The following is a 20,595-nucleotide window of genomic DNA, read 5'->3' on the forward strand; positions in this document are numbered from 1 at the left end:
CTTGGTAGATCAGAGTTTAAAAATAAATATCTGTTTCTAACTCTGAAGAAAGAAACACGAAAGAAAAAAAAGAAAGAAAGAAAGAAAGAAAGAAAGAAAGAAAAAAAGAAAGAAAAGAAAAAACGAAAGAAAGAAAAGAAAGAAAAGAAAAGAAAAAGAAAGAAAGAAGAAGAAAGAAAGAAAGAAAGAAAGAAAGAAAGAAAGAAAGAAAGAAAGAAAGAAAGAAAAGAAAGAAATCTAAGACCTGGTAGCTGGACTAAGGAAGTAGCTTAGTTGCTAGAGCGTTTGCCTAGCATGCATGAAGCCCTGGGTTCAATCCCCAGTACAGAATAAACTGGGCACAATGGTACATGCTTATAATTCTAGCTCTCTAGAAGTGGAGGCAGGAGGATCAGGAATTAGATCAAGGCTATCCTTGGCTACTTATCAAGTCTGAGGCCAGTCTGGGCTAGATGAGGCCCCCATCATTAAAAAAAAAAAAAAAAAAAAAAAAGCCAATTGCTAGTATTCTGTGGACGGACACCAGTCTTGAAGGAGGAGGAGAGAGATCAGGAAAGTCTCAGGTAAATCTACCTCATGCTGTTAATTGTAACAATTAACAGGGCTGCGTGCTCAGGGAAACATAGACTTTTCCTGGCAAAGGACCTTCATAGCTGTGGCTACGCCAATGGGCCATCCATGGTTTGGTAACTGCTTTTTGTTTCAGCGTTACCAGGTCTCTAAAGGCACTTCTTCAGACTTGAGCAATCTGAAATCCCCCAGCCTTGCCCGTTACCGACGTTGGCCTTAGGAGATTGCACATCACACCATGAGGGTAGCAACAGACAATCAAAACCCAGAAGATGGAAAGTGAGCCGAGGGAACAGACTGCTGGGAGGAGACACCATGAGCAGGACTGAACAAGCAGCAGGCCCCGCTAGGAGGGGACACTGTGAGCTAGGGCTTCTGTCAGCATTTAGTACGCAGAGCAGGAGGAAACCCTGGCTCACGTTCTCAGCTGCACTTAACACAACCTCTGTCTCAATACCATGGCACCTGGATCAGTGTTCCCAAGCCCTTTCTTTAGGTCAGTGGTTCTCAACCTTCTAATGCTGTGACCCTTTACTACAGCTCCTCATGTTGTGGTGACCCCCAACCATAAGATTATTTTCACTGCTCTTTCATAAATGTAATGTTGTTACTGTTATGAATTGTAATGTGAACGTCTGTGGTTTCTGATGGTCTTAGGCAACACGAGTGAGAGCGTTATTCAACCCACCCCATGGGTCGAGATCCACAGGTTGAGAACCACTGCTTTAAATTGCTTTCTTTCTGGCACAGCCAAAACCACTCCCTTTCCTAAGACATGGTTTGTCCTTCACAGACGCAACATAATTAGTATAGAATTATGCTATACAGATATACGTGTGCGTGTGTATATGTACACACATATTTATATGCCCCCAAGCATCTGCTCACCAGCATGGACATGTCCTGTTTTGTAGGGAATGCAACTTTGTTTTTGTTGTAGTTTCTTATGTTCTCTTTTTCACTATCATTCTCCATTTTTTGTTGTTTGTTTTTCTAGATAGGGTTTCTCTGTGTAGCCTTGGATGTCCTGGACTCTCTCTGTAGAGCAGGCTGGCCTCGAACTCATAGATATCCACCTGCCTCTGCCTCCCCGAGTGCTGGGATTACAGGTGTGTGCCACCACAATGGGCTATTGCCATTAATATGTCAATAAAATTTCCAGTTGCCTCTGCCAGAGTATAAACCCCATGGGTATCAGTACCAGTTGCTAAGAGCAAAATATGTGTCGATAAAGCATAATTCAGAGTCATCTATGAAGAGACTGAGCAGTGTTTCCTAAAGGCAAACACGGGTTGAACAATTTGTTTTAAAATGTAGCATCACCGTTTTGTTTTTAAAAACTATGTGTACGTGCATGTCCTTGTGTAGGCGGGTGCATGTGAGTGCAGGAGCCCTCAGTGCAGGGGAGGGCATCAGAGCCTCTGGCAGCTGTGAACCACCTGATGAAGGTGGTGGAAACAAACCTGGGTTCTCTGCAGGAGCAGCAAGTGCTTTTAACCACTGAGCCATCTCTCCAGACTTGCTTTTGCATTCATTTGGGCAAAATGTCTTTTATTATTACTGTTCCTCTTGGCTTCTTTTGAGAATATAAATAAATAAATAAATAAATAAATGAATAAATAAATAAATAAATAAATAAATAGCCAAGCACTGTGGTGTAATCCCAGCACTCAGGAAGGCAGAGGCAGGCAGCTCTCCATGAGTTCAAGGCCAGCCTGGTCTATAAAATGAGTTCAGGACAGCCAGGGCTACATAGAGAAACCCTGTCTTGAAAAACCAAAAACAAATAAATAAATAAATAAATAAATGAGTAAATAAATAAATAAAGCAAGAAACCTGCCCCAAACAAGTTTTTTTTTTCCTCACGGTAGAAATAACCAAGTCTAAGACTAAATGAGGAAAACACAAGGTTTGCCTGAAATGTCTTTATGTGCCAAAAGTAAGAACACAGACACAGAATGGGGGTGGCTTATAGAAAGGTTACAGGAGCTAACTATATGGCTTTCTGTGGCCAGGTCAGGGACAATTAAGAATAAAAATAAATTCTAAGAACAGTTGTTAGTATCCTGACTAAAACAGGACTCCATGGAGCTCTTAAATAATGTAAAAAATAAGGAAGAAGGAAGGTCTTTATGTCACAATAAACTAAGAATTAATAAGGGTAGAAAAAGTGATGGGCTAAAAAACCAATCTTCCTTTGGCAGATATCAATAGTAATAAAGTCTGTGGAATAAGGTGTAATGTGCATGCGCGCGTGTCACACACACAGAGATCAAAACATTGCCTCTCAAGACACTAACTACAGACAGTGGTGACAGGTGACTTCAATGGAAAAACCTGGAAACCCCCCTGATAAAATGTTATTGCTGCAGGTCCTGACTCCTGTGGTTCCTGGTGCCACATGATTGAAAAAGACAGGGTCTCCCTGCTAAAAGCGTCTAACCGGAATCCAGTCCAGGGAAGACGCACAAAAGCAAACTGAGAGTGGTCCCTTGGTGTACTTGCTGCTCCCTTCTGAAATGCCTGTGAGATACAGACAAGCCAGATGCCTCTCCAGATAGAGGACGCACAGGCCAGAAGCCGTTCCACCCAAGGACTCACATATTGATGCACCAAGTAACCCCAGCGCCCTTTTGCTGTATTGTGGAGACAAGCACCATTGGAGCTGTTTACAGCAGCTTATCAAATTACCAAGTACTTGGCAGTTTCTAGAAACTCAAGTGGATCTGCCCGTGATTCATTGGTCTCCCTGTTGGTGTCCTCAGTTCTAGGGCCTTCCATCCTCCTGACTTTTCCAGCTCCCTGCTGTGGCTCCTGCTCTGCCCTTACACTGTCCTCCTCCACCACCTGGGTTGCAGAGCTGGCCAGAGTCCCTCTCAAAGTGCCTCAGACCTCCTTTTCTTCTTCTTCTTCTTCCCCACTCTAGCAACCTTTGTGACTGCGGTGGCCCAACCCAGATACCCCAAGGTCATCCGTTTGAAGAACCTCTGATGAACAATTTAGTTCAACTCCTCTCTGCCGTGAAACCTAAGCCACGGATGCTAGGGATCAAGACCAGGGCATCTTTGTGGGGTGTCCTTGTGTCTCCCACAGCTGGGGACCTGTGGGTAATGAGTGTGGGTTAAATGGTGTGGAATCCAATGTTTCTGTCTTAACAATTCCACTGGACTTCTATGGGGATTTCTGTCGCTGGGCAACACCCAGGGAAATGTTGGATCCTGTCCATGTAAGATGGTGCTCCGCTTTTCTTTCTCAAAGAATGATTGACAAATTGAAAGCAAGAGAGGGAATGTTAAAGCAAATTCGAAACATTAACGTTTGGGGGGATTCTGGAAAAAGAAGTCTGAGGTTTGGGAGCTTACCTCATTGACCATTTTTCTCTAAGTCTGAATTTAAAATAGGGAGAATTTTAAAAACATGGCTGATGTGCTTATTTGGCGGGATAGTTTTAAGGCCTCGTTTGGAAGTTTAAGAGAATTTCAATGAGTTGTAAAGTGGACATGGCTATTGTTTTTTTTAAAGATTTATTTATTTATTTTTATGTATATGAGTGCTCTATCTGCAAGTACACCTACATGCCAGGAAGAAGGCACCAGATTAAATTATAGATGGTTGCGAGCCACCATATGGTTGCTGGGAATTGAACTCAAGACCTCTGGAAGCGCAGGCAGTGCTCTTAACCACTGAGCCATCTCTCCAGCTCCGACATTGCTATTGTTAACAATAACAAGCTATGTACTGAGGAATGAAAGGAAACAGCCTGAACTGTGCATACCTATTGACGTATAATTTGGAATATGAATGTTGAATATTCTTGTTTTCTGTTTCAAACTCCACCCCACCCCATCCCCAAGACAGGGTTTCTATGTGTAGCCCTGGCTATCCTGGAATTTATTCTACAGACCAGGCTGGCCTCAAACTCACAGAAATCTGCCTGCCTCTGCCTCCTGAGTGCTGGGATTAAAGGCGTATGCCACCACACCTGGCCTTTAAACTCCATTCTTTAAAAATGGGCCTTGAAGAGAAAGATGGATATTTAAAAGTAGACTAAAAACACAGCCAGGTGTGGTGGCGTGCACCTTTAATCCTAGCACTAGGGAGGCAGAGGCCAGCTTGGCCTACAGAGTGAGGTCCAAGACAGTTAGAAGTATACACTGAGACCCTGTTTCAACCCAATAAACAAACACCTGAAGACCCACCAAAATGCGGACTAACAAAAAACCCACATTTTAGTTATTAGTATTTCTCCAATATTTATGTTAGAGATATAGTCCTGCTACATAGCACAGGGTTGCCTAGAATTTGCTATGTAGCCCAGGCTGGCCACAAACTAGTTTGCTGGAATTACAACCAGGATCACATGGCTCTATTGTTCTAAACACTAGGAAGGACTGCATATTTGCCACCATGCCCAGTGATTTCTTTCTTTTTAAAAATAATTTTGAAATGTATTACTATTGTCTATGAATATGATAGATGAAGATCAGAAAAAAAAACTTTGTAGAGTTAGTTCTTTCCATCTTTCATTGAATTACAGGGATAGAATTCAGATCACCAGGCTTAATTCAGATCACCAGGCTTAATTCAGATCACCAGGCTTAATTCAGATCACCAGGCTTGTGCAGCAAGCTCTCTTATCCATTGAGAGCCATCTTGCCAGTCCATGTTTTTTTTTTTTTTAAACAGGATTTCCCTATTGAGACGGTTTCTCTGTGTGGCCTTGGCTGTCCTGAAACTCTGTAGACCAGGCTGGCCTCAAACTCACAGAGATCTGCCTGCTTCTACCTCCCTAGTGCTGCCACCACCAGACCCAGTGATTTCTTAGTAGAGATAAATTTGCTATGGTTCTATCAGACAAAATGCTAAGTCAGCTGCGTGTGGAGGGCACAGGAATGCTGTCTCTTTTCTGTAAACCTTAAATATGTCAAATAAGAATGTCTAGGGAGCAGGAAAGAGAGTCCAGTGCACAGCACCCTCACGAAAGGCAAAAGGAGCATCAGTGGAGATGGGAGATGAACTTCAGAGACATCCTTTGGGTACAGTTACACTGGGTGGAACTGGCCTTGCACCTGTCCCAAGACAGGGAAAGAGAAGGGGGGTGGGGGGGAGACATCCCTGAGAGAGGGGCAGAAGCAGCATGGTGTTGGAGGATGACCAGATTCTGAGCACTAGTCACTCACTACCTCTAGTAAAGGAACCCATGGCAATTCAGGATTATTCACAATTATTTGATAAGAGCTTGGAAAGGGAGAATGGATTGAAACAAGGAGAGAGACAGCTGCAGACCAGGAAGGCTGCTGAACGGCGAGAGCACTCCAGACTCCTGCCTCAGGCTTATCTTCTAAATGAGGCATCAAGGAAGTGACCACGGAGGTATAACTTTGATTTACTTATGTTTTGTTTTGTTTTGTTTTTAAGACAGGGTTTCTCTGTGTAGCCTTGGCTGTCCTGGACTCACTTTGTAGACCAGGCTGGTCTCGAACTCACAGCGATCCACTTGCCTCCGCCTCCCGAGTGCTGGGATTAAAGGTGTGCGCTACCACCTCCCGGCTTATGTATTTTTATCTTATGCATATGACTGTTTTGCCTGCATGTGTGTATATATATACCGAGTGCGTGTGCCTGGTGGCAGCAGAGGTCAGAAGAGGGTATCGATCCCTCGGAACAGGAATTATAGAGGATTGTGAGATAGCATGTGAGCCAGCCCAATCCTCTGCAAATGCGACACGTGCTCTTCCGCACCCAGCCATCAACTCTCTGGCCCGGAAAGGCGCTTTCTAAAGCCTCAAGCTTTCTTGGCATACACAACCTGCCCAGAGTCCTGCAGATCCTTACAGTGCCCAGCTGACCCGGTGGTAGCGCTCATCTCTTGGGCCAGGCCTGATGGTGTGGGCCAGCCCGCTGAGACAGCACTGTGCAGAGCGCAACAAGGCTGGCATCAAGTCTCAGCACACGCTCCCGACCACGCTGAGCGTGTAATCATGGAAATCACAGCTTGCTCTTGAGGCTTTATCTTGGGTGCTGGCTCAGCAGCCCAGAAGCTTGTAATCCACCACTGGACAGCCCATCTCCCAGACAGTCCTGTTTAGGCTGAGCATCTGCTGACTGTGCACTAACCCCACACAGAGGCCACTGTCAGGAGGAAAGAGACAACCACGGACAAAGTGTCTGGGGGCAACCAGCAGAGAAGAGGTTAAGGAAAGCCAGACAGCCATCCTAGAAGAGACCTGAGTCCTCAGGATTCTTCTAGAAAGTTTAAACACTATCAAAGTTAACAGAATAAATTGGATAGGTGCTTTGGGTTACTGAAATAACCGAGGCTCTCAGAATGGTGGTAGGCAGTATAGGCTGGGTCCCAACAGCACTGAAATTCAAGGAGATTTGGCTTTTGTTACCTGCATTCTGGGAAGACAGAAAGGTGGTCGTCAAAGGTAGGACCAGGCATCTTCATGGAGTATCATTTAACGTCACTGGGAACAGTGATAGAATAGGCTATATTAAAAATTACACTTACTTATGTATATGTGTGAATGTGTGTGGGGCACAATCATGCACGTGGAGGTCAAAAACAACTTGTAAGAGTCTGATCTCTTCTGATACCATGTGGGTCCCAGGGATGGAACTCAGGATGCCAGACTTAGCAGCAAGCGCCTTTACCTACTGAGCATCTCATCAGCGTCTTAATGTGTACCTCTGGATGGCCTAGAACTCCCTATATAGAACAGAGAGACCTAGAATTCACAGTGATCTTCCTGCCTCTGCCTCCCAAGTTCTGGGGTTAAAGGTGTGCACCTGGCAACACTACTTTCATGAGCAAGGACCCGATGCTGGACTTCTAACAGATATAAACTACCTTGAGTTATTCCTTTATGGCCTATATTTATTCCAAGGCTTAGAGACCATGACTAATTGCTTAAAAATTTACTGGAAATCATTCCCAGTTAGAGTACTGGACCGTACTGGACCAGGCTGCAGGATGGGTTATGGCTACAATCCACAGATGCAAAGGGATAGACGTGGGAGTGTGTGGTAGGAGTTTAGAAGCCAGAAGAGGCCTTGCCGTCCAGATCTCACAAGCCAATTGCAGTCTGTGGCATCATGTGCTGCATCATTTGGTGCCCATGCTTTTGTTCCTCTTCTTTCAAATAAGAGCCAGTTTATGCTCAGCGAGGGTGCAGAACGTGCAGAATGTGGCCGGCAGTGGGTGCTCTTAACTACAGGGACACCTCTCCGCCCCTGCCCCCACTTGTTAATACTCACTCATTTAAACCTGCTAAGGGTGAACAGACAATTCCATACCATTTAAAATTGCTCAATTCCTATGTCCTAAGCCACGGGTCTGGGAGAACTGCTCTTGCTGCAGGCAGGTGCCCCTTGCTTCCTACCTCACCATTCTCTTGAGTGCTAGGTGTCCCATGTTGGTCTCAATAGAAGTAAAGCTGGTATCAGGAGGCTAGGGTGTTTTAAAGTTGTGCACTCAGGGGGAACTTTTAAAAATTATTATTAATTATTCACTTTACATCCTGGTCATAGCCTCTTCCTTCTCCCTCCCACCCTGTTTCCCCTACCCCACCACCCCTACTCCCCAGAGAAGGGGAACCCCACCCACCCACCCCAGGATATCAAGTCCCATCGGGGCTGAGGGCATCCCCTTCCCCTGTGGCCCGGTGAGGCAGCCCCACTAGGGGAAAACGACAAAAATGTAGGCAGCCGAGTCCATGTTAGAGCCAGCTCCCACTGTCCTCGCTAGGGTACCCACATGATGACCGAGCTGCCCATCGGCTACATCTGTGCAGGAGGCCTAGGGCCAGTCCCTACATGGTCCCGGGCTGGAGCCCCAGTCTCCATAGGCTGCCTAGGCCCTAGTGAGTTGGCTCTGTCAGTTCTCCTGTGGAGCTCCTGTCCCCTCTGTGTCTTTCTATCCTTCCCCCACTCTTCCCCATGCTCCACCCCATGCTTGGCTGTGGGTCTCCGCATGCACTTCCACCAGCTGCTGGGTGGAACCACTCAGAGGGCAGCCATGCTAGGCTCCCATCCACAAGCACAGCAGAGCATCTTCACTAGTGCCAGGGGTTGGCTGTCTCCCATGAGTGGGTTCCAGGTTGGGCCGGGCACTGGCTGGACACTTCCTCAATCTTCGCTCCCCACCCCACCCCCCACCCCTGTTCCTTCCCTTCCTGTAGGCAGGGCAAGTCCTGGGTTGTAGTTTCTGTGTATGGGTTGATATTCCCCTCTTTCCACTAGGAGTTGTAGCTCTTTATCGGTACCATGGTTATAACAATTTACGATTTTAGGGAGGAGACAGAGGATTTCTAGGGACTTAAAAAAATAAGCAGGGGACCAGGGAGTTAGAGGTTCATTCGCAGGACCCAAGCCTTCCTGCCATTTCTAGTTCCAAAGACATCTCACCTGGTTTCCAATCGTCTCACCCTCACTGGATGGAACACAGTGTATCACATCTGCCCTGCAACCTCTTTCTTTTTCCCTTTTGGTCCAAGACAATTTCTCAACAGTGGCTAAGCTCATTTACAGACCCAAAGGTAGCTTTTCACACACACAGGGTTACTCAGGGAGTCCAATCCTTCCAAAGCAGCACTATTGTGATTGATGAGACACTGAGACCACACCGGGTGTATGTAGTGGCTGCATACACATGCTCTGGTATGTGAGTGCAAGTGGCCATGTGCACACCAGGAGATCAGAAGCCGATCCTGGGCGTCAGTCCCTGCCTTCCACCTTGTTTGATACAGGGTCCCTTGTTACTCACCTTGTTACTCATGGCAGGCTAGCTGGCTACAAGCTTCTGAGGATTCTCCTGTCTCTCACCAGAGGAGCACAAAGATCACAGGTGTATGCCATCAAGGCCTGCTTTATGAAGGTTCTGGAGACCCAACTCCAGATTCTCATGCCTATACTACAAATGCTTTGCTCAGTGAGCCAAGGTCACCCTGTAGCCCAGCTGGCCCTGAGTGCTGGGATTACAGACGTGAACCACTACCACACCCACACGTCTTATGACCGGTTCTACACATCAAGGCTCATTTGCTTCTCTGCGGTCCTGGGCCCCTTCTGTCCTACCAGAGCTGAGTAACACTCACAATCTAGCCCTGTAAGGAAAGTTTGCTAACTTCTGGGTGACACTGAAGACCACACGTTGAGGAAAGTTTTATTTTGTTTTAAATTGAGGCCATTAGAGCAATTCTGTGATCCCAGCTACTCAGGAGGCCAGTGCAAGAAGATCACAAGTTCAAGGCACACCTGGGCTACAGTGAGACCCTGTTTCAAGATAAAGGATTAAAAAAAAAAAAAAAAAAGCCAGGTTGGTAGATGAAGCTCAGTTGGTAGAACATTTGCCTAGCATGCTGGAGGACCTAAATTCTATCCCAGCACAAGCAACAAACCAACAGCTTTGGACAGTTCTCAAGGGAACAAGCTAGTCAAAGGCGCCATGAGTAGATGTTCATTCGTAAAACCATTTAAAACATTTTATATCTTAGCACTACATTTAGGCCACGCAAGATTTAAAGGGTTACAAATATTCAGATTTTATTATAAATAAAATACTGTTTTCTTTTTAAACATAAAAAATGCCAAGTGTTGCGTTTTATTAACCTCCCCGGGGGGTGGGGGGTGGGGGTGGGGCAGAGATTAAGGCAAACAGCTAAAGTGAAGGCACATTTAAAAGGGCCACAGTTGGAATCAAAAGGAAAATTCCATGGTGGGGGTCGGGGGCGGAATAAAGACAATCTGTCCCGTGTGACACCCGGCATTCTACAGCAGCCATCCTGTCACTTTTATTACATAAAATACAGATTACTGGAACTATACAATAAAACAATGGCTGTGTTGCTGGAGTGTAGTAAGGTATCATCTTGTAAATAACTTTCATTTTTAAAAATAAATTTCTGTTTAAAAATATACCACAAAGATGGAGAAGACAAACCCAAACAAAACACCCCACCGCCCCCAGAGTGTAGGGCCTGCTGGAGTGGAGCTGACCCACAGGACGCTGGTGGTCTGTTCCAGCCATCCCGCAACTGTGACTGAAATGCGTATGTTAAAGTAGGGAGCAGGTAACAGAGGGAGTAGCCAATCAGCACTGAGCTTGGTGAGGAAGCGCCATGCCTCTGTGAGAGCAGAAAAGACCTTGGAGGAGCAAGAGTGGAACCTCAGGGGTGCCAAGCCGAGTATTCAGGGTAATCTCTGTACGCCCAACAGAGATGGAGACAGACTGAACCCAGAGCTACCTCCCTGTCATCGGTAGCCCTGTGCCTGACGCCCAAAAGTGCTCAGCCACCACACGCCCCTTTACAAAGCCGGCCCATCCAGCTGAAAACATAGTTCTACATAGGTATGGGAAGTGTCTCACCGGTAAACTTTTCCAGACAGCCTAGACACTGCGCTGGGGCAGGCACTGAGAACTGCATGGAGCTGCAGCTAGATGGTCAGAGCTACTGGGAGGAAGGCCAGGTCTGGCTGTGAAGGTGAGCAGGCTGATATTAAAGTCAGACAATGAAGGTGCTGCAAACATGAGGCAGAGCAAAAACACCGGGAAGCAGGTTTGACTCAGAGAAGGGATGAAGGTTCCTTGTGCACAGACAGTGCCACTCTAGGATTACGGGGGATATTTACATAAATTCCTTACTCTATAATCATGATAAACAAAAACCATTCACACAAAAAATATAGATTTCAAATAATTAATAGCACCAGTGTGTCAGATAATAGTTTCTTTTCCCCCCCGCTACGCAAAGTACAAAATTGCATAGTGTTAAAGGCTAAATATGAGTCTCAGAGGCAGGCAGGTAGGTAGGTAGGTAGGAAAGGAGGGTGTGGCAGGGAGGGTGTGTCACAGCGTGGTCTTAAGAAAACCACAGAGCTGAGGATCAGAGATTGAGAAGCCCACTAGGAAACGCCACACAAGGTTCTTCCCTCTCCACACAGAGGAAAGGCTGAGTGGGTGGAGCCACAGAGTGGGTGGAGCCAGAGTGCAGGAACTAGATGGTGTTGGCAGCTGTGTGCAATACTGAGCGGGCAGCATTTGCCACTGGGATCTGGCAAACAATGACGTATTTTGAAGAGTTCTAGGAAAGTGGAAACATAGGAAAAGAACTGGAGCTAAGGGCCAAATGTTAGATCTCCAACAGAGACAAAGAAATGCATATATGATCCTAACGGCAGAGGTTACATCTCGGTTTCATCCATTTTCCAGAAAATACGAGGAAAAGGAGATTTGCCTTTCTTTCACTGGTCAAGATCTTAGAGACCAAGTGTCTGACAGATATCTAAGTACTAGCTCCAAGACTAACACACTGCCGAAGCTCCTAGAACTAACTAGACTTGGGGGGGGGGGGGCTTTAGTGGTTATCACAACCCTGTTTCTTCTGTGTTAAGTCCCATTTATAAAAATATCAAAAGCTATCTAACATAGTGGTGAGGTGCACGCTGCTCATCCAGATTTAAAAAAAAAAAAATCAGCTGCCTAAGGGATTTGAAAAGAGTTTATCTTCCTAGTCAATTAAATATAGAAGATCCTACGTGTCTTTGAGCCGCGTTCTCTCGCGAGACCCACACGTAACTACACTCTTACCCAGCATGGCTCAGTGTCCTATACTCAAACAGCTAGTGTGAGTGGTGGGTGGCTACCAGCATTCTAAATGACCTTTGGCACAGGATGTTTATTTCCTTTTGCTTCACAGAGGAGGCAGAAGATGCAGAGGCATCTCAATGCTAGGAGAAGGAGCCAAACATTTCCTTCATAGAAATAACGAGTACCGAGACAGGCTCTGCTGGTGCTGAGAGAGGGACGGGGGCTGGGTCTGCCCTGGCACACAAAGGTCCACGTGATGGAGGTATGCCATGGTAGGATGCTATGACCTCGGGCCAACAGTTCCAGTAAGGGAGTGACAAGAGTGGAAGAGAGACTTTATTAGGCAAAACCCTTTGTTCCTGGTTAAAGATGTTTAACTTGCTTCTCTTTAGACTCTGACTTTTCTTGGTTCTAAAGGACAGTGATGGAGAGCAGCAGAGAAGTGGGGGTCTCAGAGGTGTGATCTTTGTGTCAAGGCACCATGGCCTCACAGGCACCTGTCAGGGGCCCTGCCTTGCAGCGCCCTTCACTAGGGCTTTTCAATGGACGGGGTGTTGAAGCAGCCAGTCGGTAGGGTCTTCCTGATGTCCTCGAGATTGTGAATGTCCTTTATGATCTCTTCTATGTCTCGGTTGTAGTCCATGATGGCTGCCTCCTGCTTTCGGGCTTCGTTCTCCAGGTCCGACACCTTCCGGTCCAGGTCGCTGACCTTCATCTCATCTTTGGCTTTGTTCAGGGTGCCTTCGATCTCATTTAGCTTGTTCAGGTCCACTGTGTCCAGCTGCCCTGTGGAGTCAGGAAGGACACAGAAGAGAAGAGGCTTACTCCGTGAGAACTGGCACATGACTCCTGAGAGCCTCTTGCTCTGTCATGAAGTAAAGGCCATCAGTTGCCCGATGCAGAGGCAGCCTGACTTGCAGGTGCTGCTGTGCTCAGAGCCTGTGATACTGACCCAACCAATTAGCGTGGGGCAGAGTAAATCGTTAGTATTACAACAGATTTTTAAAATTTTATTTTATGTGTATGAGTGGTCTATCTGCACTACACCTGCAGGCCAGAAGAGGACATCAGATCCCAGTACAGATGGTTGCAAGCCACCATGTGGTTGCTGGGAATTGAACTCAGGACCTCTGGAAGAGCAGACAGTGCACTTAACTGCTGAGCCATCTCTCCAGCCACCAACAGATTTTTTTTTTTAAGAAAATGATTTTCACAGAATATTTTCTTTAATTTTAAAATGTTTATTATTTATTACTGTGCATGTATGTGTACATGTGTGCCTGCATGAGTGCCATGGCACACATGTGGGGGTCAGAGGACAGCTTGCAGGGGTCGGCTCTCTCTTTCCACCACGTGGGTCTCAGGGATTGAACTCAGGTTGTCAGGTTTGGCAGAAAGCGACTTTACTCACTGAGCCATCCATCTCTCCAACCCTCGAAGAATGTTTTCTAAATGCACAGGACCATGTCTTAGCCCTCGCTTATGTTAAGAAGGCCATTTGGTAACATTCAGTCCCCTTTGTAGGTTTCTATGTGTAATCTGTGGGCCATTTCAGTGTCATCAAAGAATACAAAAGTCTCTAAGACAGAAGCATACACCCTCAATTCCTAGGCTTCAGGGAAGGTGGGCTGGTTTGGGGTGTCACTTCCTGCTTGTAAGAGTTAGACACTGCTAGGAACCTTCCAATGGAGAATGGCCAAGATTGAAATGCTGAGATAGTGTCAGCAGAGCTTTATTTTTTTTTAATTTTTTTTTTTCAGAGCTTTACTTTAAATGTGGCAAGGAAAAAAAAGTTTCTTTCAAAAGAAGATGCACCATTGCAAATAAATCAGACAGAAAGAGAAGCAGTTTCCTGAGACCAGTTTGCCTCACCCACTCTCAGATGGCAAAGAAATATTTGCCTGCGTGTACAATCTAGGTGATAAAACAGGGTGGAAAGCCCCTCTTTAGCTTACTTTCATTCTAGGCTCAGCGGCTGGCACATAATTTATTATTTTTGGTCTTCGAGACAGATAAAATATTGTTCCTCTCCCCATTAAGAAAAGGAAAAAACCCATTAAAAAATCCCCAGTCCTCAGTGGCTCCCTAAAAATGGAGTCTGGTGACAAAGGACCCATGTCCTAGAAAGATCTGCCTTAGCTGTGTGTGGTGGTGTACACCTTTAATCCCAGCACTCGGGAGGCAGAGGCAGGCATACATATTTCTATGAGTTCGAGGCCAGCCTGGTCTACAAAGTGAGTCCAGGAGAGCCAAGGCTACACAAAGAGACCCTGTCTCAAAAAACAAACAAACAAAAGATCTGCTTTCTACTGAACTGGATTAAAAGGGGAGTTCAGTGAGCTTCTATTTCCTTAAACACAAAACAAAGCAAAGCAATGTTTTCTCCTTTTGGTGTAAGAGTTTTCTCTTCACCAAATTGCTCTTTGCTTGGCAAGTGGAGAGAATTCCGAGCAATGGAACATGGTCAGTCTCAAGTAGCCTTTTATTCTACCACTGAGCCTTTCTTTTCAAATCCCTTGAAAGAAATCCACCAGCAGGCGGAACTAAGGGAAATGACTGTTTCAATGCTTGATGAACCTTGACCACAAGTGACACCCCAGTTGGTGGCTCATCTTCAAGTGGGAAAATGATGGTATCCTATTTACTCAGGGCTGAGCCTAAACTAGTTGACGTAATAAAGTCTCCCGTTCCTTTTCACTCTAGAGTCGACAGCCTATCAATGTTGTGATGATGCAAGCTGCCCTGCCAAGCAAGACACAGCGTACAAGGCATCTTTGAACAAGTAAGAGCAAAACGAAACGTTAATACTAATGCGCTAATGAATGCTTTCAGGGGCTTTCGCAGGAATCTGACCCTGAGTCAGTCAGTGGAAGGAGACCCTGCCAACCGTGGAGGGAACAACTCCTGTAGTACTTACCCAGCTGCTCCAAGAGCTCAGTCAGTTGGCTGAGGAGGCTGCTAACAGAGTTTTTGGCTTTTCTGGCATTGAGCTCAGCTTCCTGAGCAGCTTGTGAAGCCTGCAGGGGAAGAGTATAAACAACAGGAATACTTGACTCCATGTTTTTATCTTCTCCAAATATTTCCTCCATAAGCTGGGAAAGCTATTTTCAGATGTGATGAACCAGAGTCAGTCTCTCTCTCTCTGTCTCTGTCTGTCTCTCTCTCTCTGTGTCTCTGTCTCTCTCTCCCTCTCTGCAGGTTTTGGGGTGGTATCTTCAGATAGAGGATGTTATTTCTACTGCACAGAGCAGGCTATGCTTTGTTGTTGTTGAGACAGTCTTACTATGTAACCTAAGCTGGTCTTGAACATAGGATCTTCCTGTCTGTATACTACATGCCTGGCTGCCCTTCATGACAAAGGCAGTCAGAAAATCAACACCTGATAAAATGCATTAGGTAGAAATGGACTGTTTTTTTAAATACAGGCTGAGTATAGGAACTGTTATTCTAGGATGTGGATACTCTTGGGGCCCTGATTATTAGAGATGTCCTGTTCTTGAAGAGTTTTCATAAACAAAGTAAGGCTCTTGTGAAAACTCCCTGCCAACCTATAACTACACACACACACACACACACACACACACACACACACACACACACACTGGATATTTTCAAAGTCAACCAAAGGTAAACATATTTGGGAAAGTTCCATGAAACCTGAACAAACACAGGGAGCATGAGTCACAGGAAGCAGCGGTGGAAAAGGAAACATCTACACATCAGAAAGCAGATGCTCTCACCAACAAGTCCAACCAGGACAGAAACGAGGCCTTTGCACTCCCTACCAGTAATTATTTTTCCTAGTTTTGGGGTCAAGTCAAAGCAAACATTTGAGGATCAAAACAATGCGAAAATTAAAAATAAAAAATTAACTCAGTTCTCACAGCTGTTCTCGGAGCCTGCAAGGCTTCCTGTGAGTTTCTTCCTGGGACCGGGACATAGGACTCTGCTGTGTTTAACCTGTGGCCTCCGGCACCTTCCAGAAAGAACCACAACCCTTCTGGTTGAAAAAAAAAATGTTAGACCCAGGCAAGACTAGCTGAATGTTGGGCTTTAAAAACTGATATAAATACAGAAGGGATAGTATGAGGGGATGGCTTACCAAAAATAACAAAAGAGGGATTTTCTTTTTACTCTTTGAATTACGCCCATATCCCTTTTTTGAAACTCATAAATATGTACTCTTTACTTTTTCCCCACATGCTTTAAATGCAATGCTTTTATGAGAAGGAAATCTATAGGGCTGGCAAGATGGCCGAGTGGTTAAGAATACTTGATGACTTGAGCTCTCGCACCAAAATCCATATGGTGGAAGGAAAGAACCAAGTCCCACAAGTCCTCCTGAGACCGCCACATGGGCATTATGGCATGCGCACAGCACACACATGAAATAAATAAATGCAATTTAAAAAATAAGGTCCAGAAACTTTCTGCATATAAGTTTGGGCTTCATGGTAATTTCCATTTGGGCCTCACTTTTGCATTAAAAAAAAAAAAAAAATCACAGGACAATCCAATACGAAGTTTAAAAACTCAGCTGTTTAGCCAGGCACGGTGGTGCACACCTTTAATCCCAGCACTTGGGAGGCGGAGGCAGGAGGATTTTTATGGGTTCAAGGCCATACTGGTCTGCATAGAGAGCTCCAGGCAATCAAGGCTACCTCGTAAAACAGCCCTGTCTCAACAAACAGTTCAGCTATACACACAGAGGGGTGTGCAAAATTTAATTGGTATCATTTCCCCAAACCTTGTATTTCTCCTTTCTATCCCAAAGTAAACATGACCCACAGGAGGAGGCCCCGCTGGGGGGTGAGGGGCTTGAAAACAACGGACTACTTCCTGACACTGCAAGTATGTGAGTAAAAAAGCCGCCCCTGAGAATGTAACACAACCACTCCAGTAAGTTCTTTCTAATGCAAAATAGAACACCCACTGAACAAAACTCACCCTCATTCTCCCTTGTACCACAGGGTCACAAATTCAGTCTTACAAGTGGCATAATGTATGTATGTCACCACAGAAGGAGCAAAAGAAAAGCAAGTGTAAGGTTGGTATGCTTCAGAGCACAGGTACAGAATGCCTCACAAGTGTCTTGCATAAGAAACTGGTCTCAGCCTCTAGTGAGTGAGCAGCTGGGAAACGAAGAAAGAAGTTGACAGCCTGGGCATGGTGGCGCAGCCTTTAATCCCAGCACTTGGGAGGCAGAGGCAGGTGGATCGCTGTGAGTTCGAGGCCAGCCTGGTCTACAAAGCGAGTCTAGGACAGCCAAGGCTACACAGAGAACCCTGTCTCAAAAAACAAAAAAAAAAAAAAAAAAAAAAAAAAAAAAAAAGAAAAAAAGAAAGAAATTGGCTTTTTACTGCATCCTCCTTTTAAAAAATCTTTATTTTTGTCCCATGTATGAATTACCCATTCAAACTACTTTAACACACACACACACACACTTTTTTGTCTTGCTAAGTGCTCTAAAACTCCAGCTGCAGAAGAAATGTTTTGCTTCTAACTGAGCAGCTTTGTGACAGGGGCAACATCAATACCTGGCAGAGGCGGCAAATTCTTTGTTTTCTACGTAAATAAGCCACTGACTTAGTTCTTGACTAGAAAACGCAATACAAACTTTAGCAGTGAGCAGCCCTCCACCCTGCCTCTGCCCAGCCGTGGAGGAGTCCTTACCATGCCCGCCATCATCATGTCCTGGTCGGCATCATCCTGTTTTCTCTTCAGCTCGTTCTCGGCTTCCTCTAGCTGCCTCAGCATAGTGTTCACCTCATTGTCCAGATCTGTGACTTCCGCGAAGGTTCTTTCAGCGTCCGCCTTGGTGCTGGTGGCGTTCTAGACACAAAAGAAGCAACTGCTGACAGAAGCAAACCAAAGACTCCAGAGCCATTTTCCCTTTTCTAGAGCACCCTTTAATAATTTGTAAACTGAAAAAAAAAAAATTTGTAAACTGTCTAAAAGAGCAATCCAGAAAGGACATTGCAATGATGTGACTTAGCACAACCCTCCTCTCACCATTTATTGGGTTCTCATAAAAAGAAAAAAAAAAAAAAATCACTGTCAAACACAACGGCAGTTTATACAGCATTTTCATTTGTGCTCTCTTCTTTAATCCTGTTCTATTACCACCATATTTAGCTGAGGTCACAAATTTAATTGTCAGTACTTTCCATCACATTGTATTGATGATAACTCTTTCACTGCCTGGTTATCCTTGTGAGTTTAACATCGTGTACAAAAGGCCATATCCTGGAATTTGAGCATTTTATGAAGAACCCTATTAAAGAAATTAAAATTTTCTGCGATTCTCAGACACTTAATTTTAACATAAGCGCCCATCTTTCCTTAAAATAAATAAGATGATTCTTTAAAAGAGCCAGCCTAAATAAATCCCTCTTTACAGTGAGTGTAAGGCGTCTCTGCAGTGGTGGCCACAGTCTGGAGTATGGATACTTAGGAGAGGTCCAACGGTTTGTGGGCGGGGACTCTGAAATACCCTAAGACTACCCTCTTCTTTACAACTCAGCTCCAACGCTGAGACAGTAGAAAGTGCTTTTACTAATTCTTCAATGTACTTACATACTCTCATGTGTAAGAAAGAAAAGAAACAGACCAGGATGGTGTGAGAGAGCCCTGAGAGGCGTGAGCAAGGGCTGGAGGAGAGGGAAACGCTCACCTTCTGCACGGCGCTGGCGATCCTCTCTGCTTCGTGGGCTTTATTCTTGGCCTCTGTGGCGTCAGCCGCCGCGTTGCCCAGTGCCAGCTGTGCCTCTCTCGTCTTCTCATTGGCTTCGGCTATGGTCCGGTTGATGGCGGGAATTCTCCTGAGGGCTTCCTCTGCAGCTGTCTTGTTGTCATTTACGCGCCTATCAAAATCTAAAAGGAGTTGAAGATTTGAATTAAGCTGCCAGGAAGAAAAAAGGAACCTTCCTTCCATAAAAGTGCAATTGGATTTTTATAATTGATTAAAAAAAAAAAAATCTGTTTAAAAAAAGAAAAAAAGAATGACAAGTGGGGCTGAAATCTCAGAAGAGGAAAGAATACACATAGCCCTGTGCGGAAGGTTTTCCAGGACTTGGATCACACAGGTGCACATCTGTTTCTGAGAAGAGTCCTGCTTGAAGAGCCATTTCTGAGCAGAGCCCCGAGCACATCACCACTTTAGCCAGTGTCTTTGGTGTCAACTGTGTGTCAGGGGCAGCATGACTCTCTTCTCCTGAGTGGGAACAGCAGCGGCTGGAGAGCCTAGTCTGTGGAGCAGGGATTCAGACAGACCTGCTGCCGCTGAAGCTCACACTTCAGCCATTATGCCTGCAACTCCTCCTCTCATTCATAGAACCTGTGATTTTTATCAGACATGAATTAGCCCCTCAGTGAATGTGGCATGTTTCTTTAAGACAAAAAATTAGGTATCAGAGGCAGAGAAAAATACAAGATAATCTCCAGCTAAACAGACTGCAGTGACATGAGTCAGTCTAATGTGAGACCCTCCTCCTCCCACACAGGTGTCTGGTTTCCAGACTGAAGAATGCAGAAAGTGAAATGACAGAGACACTCTGATTTTCTTCCAAATACATGAGCTCCGGCTTCGGTGACAGATTCTGTCTCAATAAATAAAAGTGAAGAGCCATCAAGGAAATAACCTGAGTCAATTTCAGGTCTACAACACATGAACATACCCACACATACCCACATATATACATGTGCCCACATACATGCAAACATGCGCGCACGCGCACACACACACACACACACACACACACACACACACTATAGAGGATGTGGCTAACTAGATCATCCATGGTCAACTATGGATTAAGCAGTCAGTATATGGTATTTACCACGCTATCTTGTTCCAGGAGAACTGTACTAAAAACAAAATGTTAAAGTGAGTCAGAGAGCACCTCAGTGGAGGACACGCAGAGGTGCTGCTGCTCCCTGACCCTCCCATACCTTTCAGGTTGTTGAGAATGTCATTGGCTTCTTGTAAGGTATTCCGTCCCCTTTTAGCAGCTTCTTCAGCAAGAGCCTTGGCAGCGTCAGCCCGAGCTAGGAGTTGGTCAGCAGTCTGCAAATGCATGGTAGGTCAGAGGTCAAGCCTTCCCGGGCCAGCCTTTCCCGCAAGCAGACAAGCCCCTCAGAGCCACAGCTCAGAGACCGGAGCATACAGAGAGGCCTCCCGCTAGACATGGCTCCCACCTGAGCCGTTTAAAGTGCTGCCTCAAGAAATGCAGCCAGCAGCAAATCAGACTAACCTGCTGTTCAGCTTTCCCCTTCTCTAGAAGGTTCTTTACTTCTTGTTCCTTCCCCCTCATGTCTTCCCTAAGGTCTTCATAATCCTTCAGCTTCTGGTCGACCAGACGGTCCAGATCCGCAGCTTCCTTCTTGATTTTATTGGCTTCATTCTGTGACAAACACGTACGGTCATTACTTTCCAA

At 45.5% G+C, this 20,595-nt stretch overlaps 1 protein-coding gene across 1 annotated transcript in view; it reads right to left on the reverse strand.

Moving 5' to 3' along the window:
* Positions 1 to 12,079: 12,079 nt before the first annotated feature.
* Positions 12,080 to 20,595, reverse strand: part of Lamc1 (laminin subunit gamma 1) — a 112,188-nt gene continuing 103,672 nt past the window's right edge. Inside the window, exons 23-28 of the mRNA XM_051147584.1 lie at positions 20,413 to 20,562; positions 20,111 to 20,225; positions 18,834 to 19,033; positions 17,834 to 17,992; positions 15,078 to 15,177; positions 12,080 to 12,946 (exon numbers count right to left, since the gene is read on the reverse strand). Of these exons, the coding sequence (XP_051003541.1) occupies positions 12,690 to 12,946; positions 15,078 to 15,177; positions 17,834 to 17,992; positions 18,834 to 19,033; positions 20,111 to 20,225; positions 20,413 to 20,562 (981 nt within the window). The 3' untranslated portion in view covers positions 12,080 to 12,689. The remainder of the gene's footprint in view (positions 12,947 to 15,077; positions 15,178 to 17,833; positions 17,993 to 18,833; positions 19,034 to 20,110; positions 20,226 to 20,412; positions 20,563 to 20,595) is intronic.

The sequence above is a fragment of the Acomys russatus genome, chromosome 6 (genome assembly GCF_903995435.1).
Source record: "Acomys russatus chromosome 6, mAcoRus1.1, whole genome shotgun sequence".
NCBI lineage: Eukaryota > Metazoa > Chordata > Mammalia > Rodentia > Muridae > Acomys > Acomys russatus.